Source organism: Gymnoscopelus braueri (assembly GCF_963280865.1).
Source record: "Gymnoscopelus braueri genome assembly, chromosome: 19".
Taxonomy (NCBI): Eukaryota; Metazoa; Chordata; class Actinopteri; order Myctophiformes; family Myctophidae; genus Gymnoscopelus; species Gymnoscopelus braueri.
Genome location: NC_137621.1, coordinates 25,405,754 through 25,420,183, shown reverse-complemented (window position 1 = coordinate 25,420,183; position 14,430 = coordinate 25,405,754). Strand labels below are relative to the sequence as shown.

Below are 14,430 nucleotides of genomic sequence, written 5' to 3'. Positions count from 1 at the left end.
ATGTCTGTCGACTAACTTTTTTCACTGACGAAACCGAAATAAAAACTATTATGACTAAAACTATTAAGACTAAATATATTGACAATTTCGTCAACAAATAAAAACTAGACTAAAATGTTAAAGGGATAGTTCACCCCCAAAATGACATTTTTTTCTATCGATTACACTTACACACCCCATGGCGACTTGAATTCATGGAGATTTATGTTTTTGTCGCATTCCTAAGCCAATAATTTGATGACTGGCGGAGGCGCCGGTAGGAGACTCTAAGGGTGCGTTCGGATATTGCACACCGGAGCGCACTCGCCTATTAGTTTGTATTGGCCAGTGCGCTCAGTGCTGTATTTCCGAACGCACCCAAAGTGTCAACTTTGAGTCTCTACGGGAGACATTAGCATCTTTCGGCTGGTCGTCAATTATTGGCTTAGGAATGTGACAAAAACTAAAAAATCTCCATGAATTCAAGGCTTCATGGGGTGTGTAATTGATAGAAAATATGATTTTTTGGGGGGTGAACAATCCCTTTGAGCAGGGAATAGTGGAGAAGAGATCCAGTAGAGCTAAGATTTTTTTTCGTAACGTGTGTAAATGTGTGAAATTATTATTTCAATAATAGCCTATGCCAATACAATCATGGAGCAATTTTAAATTGGTACAAATTTATTACAAATGTAAAGACACAGCAAACTTCAACAGCTAAGCACACTCAGTATATAAAACACCATAGAGAAATATACATTCATAAAAATAAACATTGCCTTTGCTACAATCCTGAGTGAAAACTACATAAGGAATTTATAAATGCTCATATTGTGTTATCAATAGACTATCATCATGTCTGCAAAACACACACAAAAATTACTTCTGTCTGACATCAGTGCAGGTTTATGGGCAATACATTGTCACACAGTCACAGGTATGCCTATGTCAGTTACAATGGGGCAATACTGAAACAAAGTATTGTGAGGCTCTCTTTGGATATCAATTGTGGTTCACCTTAACCCTGTGTCTCGGATATCAATTGTGGTTCACCCTGTGTCTCTGATATCAATTGTGGTTCACCCTGTGTCTCTGTACATACAGTACTAACATTCTTAGCACTTAAAAAAGGCAGCAATGGCCAAGACCCAAGAGTTGCAAAACATTGCATGCTCCTATATAATTGTGCACCACAGAGCATCTGCATTACGTTTTACTATGTGTCACCTGTTGTGCTTTTAATAAAGTTAGAAAAAGTGTGCTTTTTAGTCTACATTTATTTAATGAAATTCAAAAACAAACACATTTGACCTTGTAACAGATCCCTGAATAAAGCCTAATATACTGTATAGTCTATCACACAACAGTGAAAATAACGGATTTTCAAGCACAAAGAAAGACACATTAGAACTTGAAAATATTTTTTTTTAAGGAGTGACAGTCAGAACTCATCATCACTGAGAGACACATTTGTATTCATATGTTGCTCAATAGCTGCCTCCTGGTCGTTGTTGAATGTATTACCAGACACATGCAAAGACTCCGACAAACTTCTCCCTAGATCCTCCAGATCATTCGATAATTCATCGCAATTGTCTTCAGATGTGATAAGATGCAGGCTTTCATCGCCAGTCACAGTAGTGTAATCATTGTGCTCATGTCTGTATTCTTGGCTGGTCAGAGTATTGTACCTGTGGTGTGAGTGGAGGTCCTCCTCATTGACCACTGCACGTTCACTGACTCTCTCAACAAGCGAAGGAGACTCAGTGCCATTTTTCTCACAGAGACCCTCAAAGTCCTCTTTACCTGCTTCAGTAGCTAAGACAGTTCTCTCCGCGGAGCAGGCATATAATTGTGTGGAAACATAGAGGGGCACAGCACCTCCTGGTGAAACATGGTCTTTGACGAGTGATGCATATGGTACAAGGTTATTGTTTTCTTTGGTCTCCATTGAGCTTGAAACCCTCCTTTCCAGGCTGAGTGGCTGTTCATACAGATTATTCTCCTTGGTCTTCACATCTGCACTGCATGTGGGTGTGTTGAAATCCTTTCGTAACACTTCCAGACGGTGGCGCATTTTACCCTTAAAAAGAAAGCATTGGCTGTATGACTTAAAACTTCAAGAGTACAATGCAATTTCCTGCCTGTACCATGCTGATGAATGAACATGAAAATCTGCAAAATGTGCCATTGTTAGTTAAAGAAGAACCTTACCTCATCCAGCCGATGCTTATTCATGTTAATGTGACGTTGAAACACACGCTCTAGCACCCTAGAAAAAAACAATGACATTTAAGGACTCATGAAGCAGTACCACATCAAGCCCGGGCCACTGTTTACACATTATGAGTAATTTAGTATGACTTTCATGAATCATTATGGGAAAAATATGAATCCATGCTGTCACCTGTGATTATTTATAGCCTTAAAAAGTCAGTTGAATACAGCTCATAAAAATGGCCCACCTGTCAGAGAAGAGCCCTCTGGTCAATATGTCGTTTGTGACATCAGCGATGAATTCAAGGTACATTAATTCTTCTTCCCTTTTGAGAAATGACAGGTGAGATATTCAAATTCAGTTTGGTAACATTTAGAATGTATCTGTTATCAGTCTCAGGGAGCCTCAAAATAGACCAACACCTCCTCCTATTGTTTTGAACAACCAGGCAATAGAAAGGGTGGACACTAGTGATGCGCGGGTCGGGTTTTTTCATGACCCGCCCCGCCCCAACCCGCCACGGAACCCAACCCACCTCAACCCGCCCCGCGAACCCATATATAAATCTATGGCTCAACCCGCCACGCGACCCGCGATTTTACCTATAATTCTGTAAAATCATGGTTAGAAAATAATCCCCAAGTGTATTCAAACTGTTTTATTGTTATTATTCTTATTCTTATTAGGAATAAAGACAAAACAAGAGCATGTGATATTTATTTATTTTTTGCGTGTGAGATCGGCTGACCCGCTCACCCGCAGCCCGCATAATTGCCTCTGAAATTCTGACTCGACCCACCCGCGTCGCGGGTTGACCCGCGGGCTACGGGTCAACCCACGCATCACTAGTGGACACTTTCAAGCTCCTTGGAATACAGCTCTCCTCTGACCTGAAATGGGACGCTCAAGTTCAGTTCATGTTAAAGAAGGCTCAACCAAGGGTCCATTATCTGAGTGTGGCCAAACGAGCGCAGCTCCCTCCAGATGTGCTGACCCAGGTATACGTGACCTTCATCAGACCAGTGTTGGAATATGCTTCACCTGTCTGGGGCGGCCTTCCAAAATACCTGATTCAGGAACTGGAATGTCTACAGAGAAGGTGCTGCCGCATCATTGGGATACCAACTAATTCCTTCCCTACTCTGGAGTCCAGGAGAGAGGAGGCCACCCTAAGAGAATTCAACCGAATGCTGACTGAAGGGACTAGTCCAATGATTCAGAGGCTGTCTGCAAATACAAGTCGCTACAACCTAAGGAATGGCAGGACACTCACACAACCTGTGAGTAACACGCTAAGGCACCAGATGACTTTCCTCCCAAGAGCCTACACACTTTATCATAAGAAATAGAGACATTTTTATTGATGTTGATGTTTGATTGATGATTAGTTTTAGTTTTAGTATTTTATAGAGCGGTCCTCTTGTTTTATTCAATTATTTTACTGTCAGAAACATCATAATTCATATTGTTATGCTATGATGTTTTCAAATAAAACTTGAACTTGAACTAGATGTTTATATTTGAGCTCTATACATTTAGGTATTATTTAAGTTATTTAGGTATTATTTGTTTTAGCTCTTGCTCATTTGATTTTCCTATTTGTCTCATAAAAGGATCTGCTAAATGACTGTAATGTAATGGTATAATTAAAATGCAGGACAAAATTACTTACTCTGCAGATACTCTCATCATAATTGGAGATTTAATGCCATCTGGTGAGAACCTGAAAAACACAACACTTTATTTTATAAATACATATATCTATTTTTCAAATAGAAATATCATATATATAGAAAATATATATATATTTAAAAAAAAAGAGGCTTGTATTAGAAGAGAGGCTTTTAATTGCTTGTTTCAACAACGCCCCCGGTCATTAATAGAGAGACGTTTTTTTTATTGAATAGAGGTCACTATTAGAGGATTTACTACCTACATACACACACGCACGCACAATAAGGCACCACCTTTACATATAGAACCTTTTACAAAGATTATGAAGAAATCTTACCTGGACGAGGAATGAAAGAAACTGCTGCTTCTGCTCTTCACGTTCTTGTTTTGTTGTCTAGATACTGAGACATTGAGGCCATTGGACTCATCCTCAGACCAATCATATTCAGTGCTGAATCCCTGCAAGTGAGAATTGTAACAAGAGGCCAAATATTGAATAGAGATACTTTATATGGAATACTATTGCAAACATTCACAGAGCCGTTTACGCATTGGAGGTACAATAAAACTGCCTGTGACCTTGAGCCGCAGTTCATTCTCTTATACCAATTGGAGAGATTAACTTATTGGATAGTGTTACTCATTACAACATGCCAAATGGTGCATACAATATGATTGATAGTGCTGTCTCAGTTGTGTCCCCTTATATAATTATTTTCTGGCAAGACACAGACAGCCAAGTCATCAATCACACTTGTTTCCCTATGTCCAACTGCCGTATGTACAGTATCTGCTGTATTCCTAGCATGCTAGGCTCAAACCAATTTGATGTGCGCTGATCTCATTTCTGTTAGCTGTCTATAAATTATTTTGCTCTCTCCCTCGCTCTCTTACACACACGCACACACACACACACACGCACGCACGCACGCACGCACGCACGCACACACTTTGTTTTGCTGTTAGAGAACCCATCAAATGAACAATTTTAAAACCATTATAAAAAGAAAACATCACATTACAATACTTTTGCTAATTGTATTGTTTTTCAATTGTCTGTATTGCCTTGAACGTCTTCCTGCACAGGGACCACAGATGAAAATTAGCTACAGTACATACTGTAGCTAACTCTGGACCATTTTGTGCATAATAAACAAACAAATAAATCAACGTACCTGAGGTGGATCATCAAACTCAGTTGAGTATTCCCTGGTTTGTGTGCTGCATAAAAAAGAAAGAATTGAGAGTAGTGAACAACTTGCTGAGTGCATCTGTAGATTTGAAAGACTTCAAAAACATGACAAGCCAGCGAGAGAGAGAGAGAGAGAGAGAGATTTACTGATCCTGTGGGGGAAATTTAGTTGTCAATGGCAGTACAGCAGCATACAGAAAAAAGGAGATACAGCTACTGTAAGTGAAGAAACAAGATACTAATAATAATGATAAAGATATATATTTTTAAAGGGACAGCAAGTAGCAACACACTGGGACTAGAAAAGGAGCACCAGACACCAGGTATACTAGTACAGAAGGGGAAAAAAACCTTGCCTGGCCCTCCGCACTTACTATATACAGTATGTACAGTAAAATAAAGTACAGTATAGTCTTGTCAATATAGCGACAGAAAGAGAGGAAACACACCTTCCATGGTATGTCTCCTGCCGCAAAAGTGCAGAATTCCTGCGACCTTGATTTTGTTTATTTCGTGGGGATGTGTAGTAGCGATACTGTGCAAGGTAGGAGCTTTTATCTGACTTCAGGGTCCTGGGCGTGAAGGGCTTGTCCTCCTGAGTGAAGTAGTGAGAATGTTTCTGGAGCAGGTCCCCACTATACGTCTTCTGGACAGGGTCCTGGAAACTCTTGAAGCTACTCTGGGTGCCCGGTGGAGCCGAGGAGTGTGCCGAAGGCTGCCTGTGGGAGGTTGGTTGTGGACTCCTATAGTCAAAATCTGATGAAGGCCGGACGTTGTGAGGAAGGCCCTGAAAACCACCAACTGTGAATGATGGATAAACAATCTGCTTGGCATGGAAAGAGGTGGTGAACTTCGGGGTGGAGACCATCGAACGTCCTGGGCAGAAATAGTCTTCACCTTGAACTGATCTCCATCTCTAAAAATTAAAGACAGCATTTATTAGGCTCCATTTACCTTTGTGGGCGTGCCCCCGCCCCTTCTCACCCTAATGTCTCTCCCTCCCTTTCTCTCTCACCTCAACTGTCCTGTACCCCCTCTCTCTCACTGACCAATCTCTGATCTGAGGTCACATACAACAACCTCCATCCCTCCCTCTCTCCCTCCCCACTAATACAGGAAGTAAATAAAAGTATAATACAGTGAGTAATGGCTCAGGGGGAAAAAATAGGTATCCAAAAGATAATCGGATTAAACTGTTATTTAAAAATCTAATTATATATTAATATTTTTCATGTTGATTAGTTGATACATGAGATAATTGATGATAATAAAAATAAAACAAAAACCTGCTTCTTGATTAATCGATTAACCTACACCGATATCTAGAACCAAATTCATTATTTTATTGGTTAATTGCCCAGCCCTAGGTTCTACTCATAATTCCTACCTGAGATGACAAGCAGGAAGCTCTGCTGTTCCTCTGTGAGAGGGAGTGGGCTGAGTGAGGACGATCACCTTTCCTCAGCTGCTCTCGCTTTATCTGGTCATTGTCTGTGAAATATGTATTCAAAATCAAATAACCACCCAGCCAGAAGATGTTGAACTAAACTGGTTTCATTTTGCAATAGATAGGGATGATATTTGATGACTGCAACTTACATTTTACACTACACGTCAAGCTTTTAGGTACTGAGGCATCAACGACAGCTGTGGACGAACAAAATACGTATCTAGTGAATAAATAACAAAATGAATAACCAGCCATATGACCTTTACCCAGAAGCCAAAACCAAAGTAAAATGAATAAAGTTAATTGTGATACAACAAACATTATGAGGTTCATTTTTAATATTGGCATGTTGGATATCCTACCTTTAGCAGAGAAGACCTTTTTGTAATGAGACACCATGTGGTCTTGAATGATGGCCCGGGTCGTCCTGCTAGATGACCCCGGGCAGAAAGCTGCATAAACAGATTAACACTGTAATCAGTTGTGTTGTGCTGACAAGATAAACAGTCCGTTTTTGATGTATGACGATGATCATCATCAATATTTAACTCTAGACAAAAGTAACTCTTTGATAAGCAATACTTACTGGTGCTTTTCAAACTTGTCTGTCCTCTGAGACTACTAATACTGCATCCCGATACAGGCGATGCACTCACTGCAATTTGAAGATTACATACAAGATTAATAACCAAGCCCTGTGACATTCTCTTTCTCCTTTGACAGATTATGAAATATTTGAGTTAATCTGTTTATTCAGGAGGCCCCCTGCGAAATGATATACCATTATTAGCTAGAACGCTAAGTATAAGAAAGTAACTTTACAAGAACATTAAAACGCATTAAAGCTGGGAAAGCATCTGATTCTGTGTCATTTTGGATTTCTTTGACTATTCAAAAATAGCAGATATACAAGCTCATAAAGTGCCGCACTATGAGCTTGTAGATCTGCTATTTTTGAAAAATCGTGAAAATTGGTGCAAATCTTCAAATCTTTGTTTCTGGGGGGTCCCTGGAACAAAATATTTTGAGATGGGGGGGGGGTCCGCGGCCAATTACATATCATTTTGGGGTCTCAAAGTTTGAGGACCACTGATATTATAGAAACATAAGTGTTTCAGAAAACACTTATGTGAAACTGGATTTAGAAGACATTTGTGGAATCGGCTTCGGTTCTTAATGGGTTAAGAGTTTCACTGTGATTTCTTCATTCATGGTAAAAAGAAAAACTAAGTCTGGACCAAATCACATCAACAATTAAAACATGTGATTTCGGTCGCAGAAGCTGAATCACCCGTGTTGTCGTGGCGTGATGCATATATTATCAAACTAGTCCTCGAAATGAAAAGGATTGAGGATGACTGACTGTCCCAGTTCGCCACCTTAAGTAGCTTTAGCTTTAGCTAATGATTTATTTACCTCTCTTCGGTTCCATTATACTGCATTCAACGTATCCCATGTTCCTCAGAAATCTTCGGGTACAATAACAGTGAAGCTTGAGTGCATCCTAAAATCACAGTACGGGTAAACATTACAACTCTCTGGGTGTGAGGTTATAATGTCTTTATTAGCTAATGCTAGCTTCATGGAGATGAGATGAAAGCTTCTCCGTCGCCATGCTGGTTGCTATGATTCAGCGTTGCCAGATATTGCGAGAGAAATAAGCAGCCAGGTCTAAGAAAACAAGTCCACATGACAGGAGCACTTTAAAAGTGTACTGTACGTGCGTGCATTGGCTATTTGAAAATGGCAGATCTACAAGCTCACAACGCGTCGCAAAACTTGCAATGCTAGTATGCGACACGTTGTGAGCTTGTAGATCTGCTATTTTCCCCAAAAATCGTGAAATAAAATGACAAATAGTTGGAAGATTCTTGACAAAAACAACACAAATCTGATACGGGGACGCACAAAACGTTTTCAGATGGGGGTTAAAATATTAATTTGGGGGTCCACCGTCCATGAGAATATTTGATAACCCGCACCACTGGTTTAAATAATAATTCAAACATTTGGATGCAAGCCCAAATAGCAAACGCTTTAGAAACAAGCCCAAAAAAACGCCACCCAACTACCAATATTTACAAGTAACCTTACAGAAAAATAAGCCAAAAGTCGCTTATAATAAGCGGACTTGGCAACGTTGCTATGGGTGCGTCATTATGCGCATGCACACGCGCGCGCGCACACACACACACGCACACACACACACACACACACACACACACACACACACACACACACACACACACTCTCACACACACACACACACACACACACACACACACACACACACACACACACACACACACACACACACACACACACACACACACACACACACAGTAACGCTGTAGTTCACAACTTTGACCATGTAGTTATCTGGAGTGTGGATCTAGAGTGTTATTCAACATAACAAGTGGTTCTCAAACCTTTCCATGTCAAGGACCCCCATTAATTAACACGTAGAATATTTGTCTGCGGACCCCCATCTGAAAATATTCTTCTGCCAGGAACCCCCATACAATATTTGTGTTGTTAAAATGTTTCATAAATATAAGCTCGCAACTTGAGCTTGTTGATCTGCTATTTTCAAATGTTATTTTCAAAAAGTGCTATCAATAAATAAATTAGCATTAAAAATCATGAAATGTTAAAAGGTCTATCAGGTAGGCTATAGGCTATTTAATATGGCTACCATGTTTCTCTTAAATCAACCAAAAACTGGAAATGAGCTAACACTTGGATTCCATCCTGGTTTCTGGAGAATCGTGGTTGATTTTTAATTCTCCTGAAAGCATTTTGTGTAGCCTATTTACCTGAGTGATTTACAGTAAGCTATTACCTCATATCCTTAACGTTAGTCATTATAAAGTTCTTTTGCCAAACAAATCACTTTACTGTATGCGTCTCATCCCGTAAGGGGTAAATGATGGCCTGGAAGCTCATGCACATCGTATACAGTCCTCATCCATTTCTGGTTACCAAGAGATGATGCTTAGGGCGATGCAGTGGCGAAGGGAATGAATGCCATAGCCACAAAGAAGTAGGCTACCATGCAATTAGCCACTTTCAATCTGACATCCCTATTTATTTATTTATTATGTAAAATAAATTTCAAAAATGTCAATCTACAAGCTCACAATGCATCGCAATGCAACACATTTTAAGCTAGATCAGCTATTTTCTCTATTCTTCATTCAACGAAGTATAGGGCTTAAGTGGTCAGGAGAAATTATGCCTGGACTCAAACTGAGCCCAGGAAGCAATAAGACTGCACTGCACATTCTCCTGCCATGTAACCTCCTGCTAAAAACATGTTCATCTGGTGCGTCTGCCCACCTCATCTCCTTCATCCCTAGGCAATGATGCCGTCCCTTTCTCCTCAGTCCTCACCCTTCATCACAACTCCTCCTCATCCATGTGACTGAGAGAAGGGCTGGTCAGGGTCACTAATGACCTTTTGATGGCGGCCAATACTGGCTCCCCCCCCTCCTCATCCTCCTGGATTTATCGGCAGCCTTCGACACAGTCAACCACAACATCCTCCTCGTCCGTCTTCACTCCATCATAGGACTCTCCGACTCTGCACTCAACTGGTTCACCTCCTACCTCACAGACAGAACCGAGCCTGTCTCCTTGGGAGGTACAAATTCCCGGACACAGCCTGTCATCTGTGACGTCCCCCAAGGTTCCGTCCTCTGCCCCACACTCTAGTCTACATGCTTCGCCTATCCCCTTGGTCGTGTCATCAGCCGGCATGGGATATCCTTCCATTGCTACACTGAAGACACCCAACTCTATCTCAAGACTAACCCAATCCCCTCTGCCCCCCTGCCGTCACCACCTTCATCACCATCATCCACACTGACCACCTGCCTTGAGGAGATAAAGGTGTGGATGACTCTCAACTTCCTGCAACTTGACAGCTCCAAGACAGAAGCCATTCTAATCGGCACCCCACACCAGGTCATATCATCCCCAATAACCAGCATCACTTTTTCCAGCCAGAACCCCTCACCTGTAGTCAGTCACCAACCTGGGTGTAAAAATGGACCCCCATCTGACCTTTGATTCCCATATTAAAAAACAAATTCTTCCACCTCAGAAACATAGGCAGATTCCGTCCCACACTCACCTTGCCAAATGCCGAAAACCTTGTTCACGGCACGCCATTGTGTCCTCAAGGCTTGACTACTGCAATAAACTTCTCATCGGGATCCCTAGCGAGAGCATCCAGAAGCTCCAGTACATTCAGAACAGTGCTGCTAGGATCCTGATGAGAGTGCGAAAATATGAAAAGAACATATCACACCCATACTCCATTCGCTACACTGGCTTCCCGTCTCCTTCAGGATAGAGTACAAGGTCTCCCTTCCCATCAGTCAGTGTATCCACAGCAATGCTCCCCCCTCCCCGCCCTGCCTGACCATCTGAGTCTGAGAGCACCACAGTCCGTTGACGCTTTTAAAAGGGGACTAAAAACCTTTCTTTTTAGCAAGGCATTTGCCTAGATGGACTTACTGATGCCTTTTGTGTTTTTAAACTTGAACTTTTTCATAGCTGTGTATTAGTTGACCATGAATTGAAATGTATTATTTCCATTGTTTTTTTTATTATTATTTTAAATATTTTTTCATACACTGTAGCACTTTGAGATTTGTGTAAAGTGCGTTACAAATAAAATGAATTATTATTATTTTTATTATATATCCATGTGACTGAGAGAAGGGAAGGAGAGAAAGAGACAGACAGACAGATAGATATAATAAAGAGAGCATATTCTGTATAAGGCCATGTTGGGTTTCGGTCGGTCGGTCGGTCGGTCGGTCGGTCGGTCGGTCGGTCGGTCGGTCGGTCGGTCGGTCGGTCGGTCTGTCTGTCTGTCTGTCTGTCTGTCTGTCTGTCTGTCTGTCTGTCTGTCTGCCTGTCTGCCGTCCGTTCTCTCTCTCTCTCTCTCTCTCTCTCTCTCTCTCTCTCTCTCTCTCTCTCTCTCTCTCTCTCTCTCTCCCTCTCTCACACACACACACACAGTCATTTCCTGATCATAACCCATATTAATTAAGCAGTAATGCCATAACAATTATTTTTCTAAATATTATCCACAAGTGGCAATGAGACAATTTGATGCAAGATTTGAAGCATCACACAGAAGCAATGGGTGAACATTTGAAATTGAGTTAGATTTTTTCCTGTATCGGCCCCTTGTGGATATATTTGCACCACATTTGGTACAGCAGTCTTAACAGGTTTCAAGTTTCCTGGTGATTGGACATTGCAGTCACGAGTAATGTTCAGGGGGCCCTGCCCAGGCCACACCTCTGAGAATTGTCTTACTGCGGCCAGAGTATATGAAATATTCAACAATCTTATTTCTTTTATTAGAGACTGGTGAGGATTGGTCCAAACTGGTCGGAGTGAGTTACAATTTATTTTTATTTTTAATATGGTGGCAAAGTTATTGTTCATAAGGAGACACCCGGGGGACCAGTTTTGTGACCGTACAACAATCATGTCAGGAGATATAGTATGTGCTTAAATGTTGAACTTTTGCCTGTTGGTGATGCAAGATCAGAGGTCATGAAAGCCAGCAAATCTGCTGTATGAGTAATAATGATAATAACTTGAACTTATATAGCGGCTTTCAAAAACCCAAGGACCCTTTAAATTAACAAAAAAATGAACAGTAGGGGTCCTCTATCAGTGTGCTAAGATCCATAAAAAGTACCATGACAATTATAGTACAGTTATATCTTAAATTTCAAATTAAATATTGATCGTGGACATATTGGTGTACACATTTTGTATCCAAGACAATATCAATAAAATGTACCCGTCATATTCTATTGTGACCAATTTTAGATATTGCAACAAAGTAAGAAATGTATCAACATGGGAAAACAAAGTGAACCCAATAGAAAATCTGGATACATTGAGTACACTTTGTACATAGGAACATGATGTCACCAGGATGCCATGTTCGGTTGGTGTATTGTTCAACAGAACTTTTCACCCTGCATCACTTACGGGCAAAGTATTGTTTTACAGTCAATTTGCAGTTATTTTGGATTCAACACTGTCATGTGACAAAACCACATGTGAGACAGTTAAATCTGTCTTCGTGGCAGCACTGGACATTGGACATTTGTACTATTATGAACCGGCTCGCACTTCATTTTGTTTGGGCTCTGTGTAGTATTCTATTTCAGGGATCTGATTATGGGTAATGGCTTTTTCAAAGCAGAAATATACATAAATCAATCTAAAAAAGGCTGTGTGCCAATATGATCCCACACAGTAAAATCTTTTGCGATCATTTATCAGTTTGTAACTCTGAGAGTGTGGTAACCATGGTCCAGTTGGTTATTTGTACACAGAGGGGTGTAGTGTAACTTTTGGGGTGGGAGAGGTAACATAATACATTGTTTTTGCATGCTTTTGTCTTATTGACCTTGCATGCAATCTGAAAAATACCAATACAAACTTTGAGAAAAACTTTGAGCAAAAAAAAGAAATTATTTGCTAACCAGACTATTAATTTGCTATCAAATTAAATGTCAGTCTATATTTGAGACAGATGGTTATCGAGTTAGAATAGTCTACTTACTTAAAAAATCTCCACCAGGCCTGAATGGCCGAGGGGCAGGGATTATGTTTTTGCCCTGTCCGCGAGTCTGTCTGTGAACAGCTAATATCGGGACTGTTTTCTTTTACGTGAAACGTCGCACTTCGAGGGGCCTCTGTTGTAGGTGGCTCTGTTGTGTATGATATTGTCAAGTAGGTGGCTCTGTTGTGTATGATATTTAGTTATATTCAATACAGGAATCTCATGGTATCACTTCTCATGGTATCACAACACCACTAAGGCCTTAAAAACAAGGCTCCAGACATCCCAAAACAAACTGGTAAGGCTACTTCTTGGCCTCAATCATACAACCCATCTAACCCCTGCTCATTTTGCTAGGGTTGGATGGCTCAGGGTTGAGGACAGAGTACAGCAACTTGCTATGGGCCTGGTCTACAAGATTCAACACAACATTGGGATCCCCCTGTATTTGTCAAAATACTTCCAAAACGTAAATGAAGTCCACGATCATAACACCAGGAGGCAGCTCCACTGATCATGTTCAACCCAGATTTGGCACAAACAAGGAAATTAATTCTTTCTCATGCTATACAACAAAAATGTGGAATGCCCTACCCAACGGAGTAAAGGAGTGTAAAACCCTACTCACTTTCAAAACTGCCCTAAAGAATCACCTTCAGGAGGCTGCAATTCCAAACTGGCCACTGTCAAAGTCTTAACCTACCCCCCCCCCTCCCCTCCTCCTAAAACTGGCTATTGTACATATTTCTTGTTTTTCATACCAGTAACCTGTAAGCTGATTGTATGACGTTCTGCATAGTAGTGTATATTTGTATGTCTTCTTAAATGTCATCATCATTTGAGTGCACAGGGATCTCATTTTAAATAAGCCAAGTGCTTTCATGAGCGGTCCATGCAGTTTAGAGGACCTTGTATTGTGAATTCTACTTCCATGTACTGTTTCCATGTCTTTCTAAATAAAGTATTCAATCAATCAATCAATCAATCAATCAAGGAGAAAATCAAATTAATTCCATGGTGGTACCCGGAAGTAGTGTTGGAAAACTACAGAAGAAAAAAACATTGATAGATTTTGTGACATTTGTTATCAGTATGTGTTATTATTTAGAGAGAGAGAGAGAGAGAGAGAGAGAGAGAGAGAGAGAGAGAGAGAGAGAGAGAGCCTAAGCCTACACAAGTCTATGTACACAATAATTGCAAAAAGGCTATATATCATTTATTGGGGGGTCTGTCTTTGATAGGTATAATTAGACTTTTTCACAGTTTAAATGAAAAACAGGAGAAATTAAACTAAAGTTGTGTTAAAGGTACAG

At 40.6% G+C, this 14,430-nt stretch overlaps 1 protein-coding gene across 1 annotated transcript; it reads right to left on the bottom strand.

Moving 5' to 3' along the window:
• Positions 1-706: 706 nt before the first annotated feature.
• spata7 (spermatogenesis associated 7) lies at positions 707-8,109 on the bottom strand. The gene is made up of 12 exons (XM_080414530.1): positions 7,930-8,109; positions 7,100-7,168; positions 6,876-6,965; positions 6,663-6,710; positions 6,451-6,554; positions 5,513-5,979; positions 5,047-5,092; positions 4,209-4,330; positions 3,870-3,920; positions 2,445-2,522; positions 2,194-2,251; positions 707-2,062 (listed from the first exon to the last, which is right to left on the bottom strand). The coding sequence occupies exons 1-12, from the start codon at positions 7,967-7,969 to the stop codon at positions 1,421-1,423; spliced, it is 1,815 nt and encodes a 604-aa protein (XP_080270656.1). The 5' UTR covers positions 7,970-8,109; the 3' UTR covers positions 707-1,420.
• Positions 8,110-14,430: the final 6,321 nt, after the last annotated feature.

Coding starts and splice junctions, on each gene's coding strand:
- spata7 (XM_080414530.1), bottom strand. CDS start 7,969: ATGGGATACGTTGAATGCAGTATAATGGAACCGAAGAGAG. Junction 7,169..7,929: donor TATAATGGAACCGAAGAGAG/GTAAATAAATCA, acceptor TTCAAATTGCAG/TGAGTGCATCGCCTGTATCG. Junction 4,331..5,046: donor AGTTTGATGATCCACCTCAG/GTACGTTGATTT, acceptor TCTCACTTGCAG/GGATTCAGCACTGAATATGA.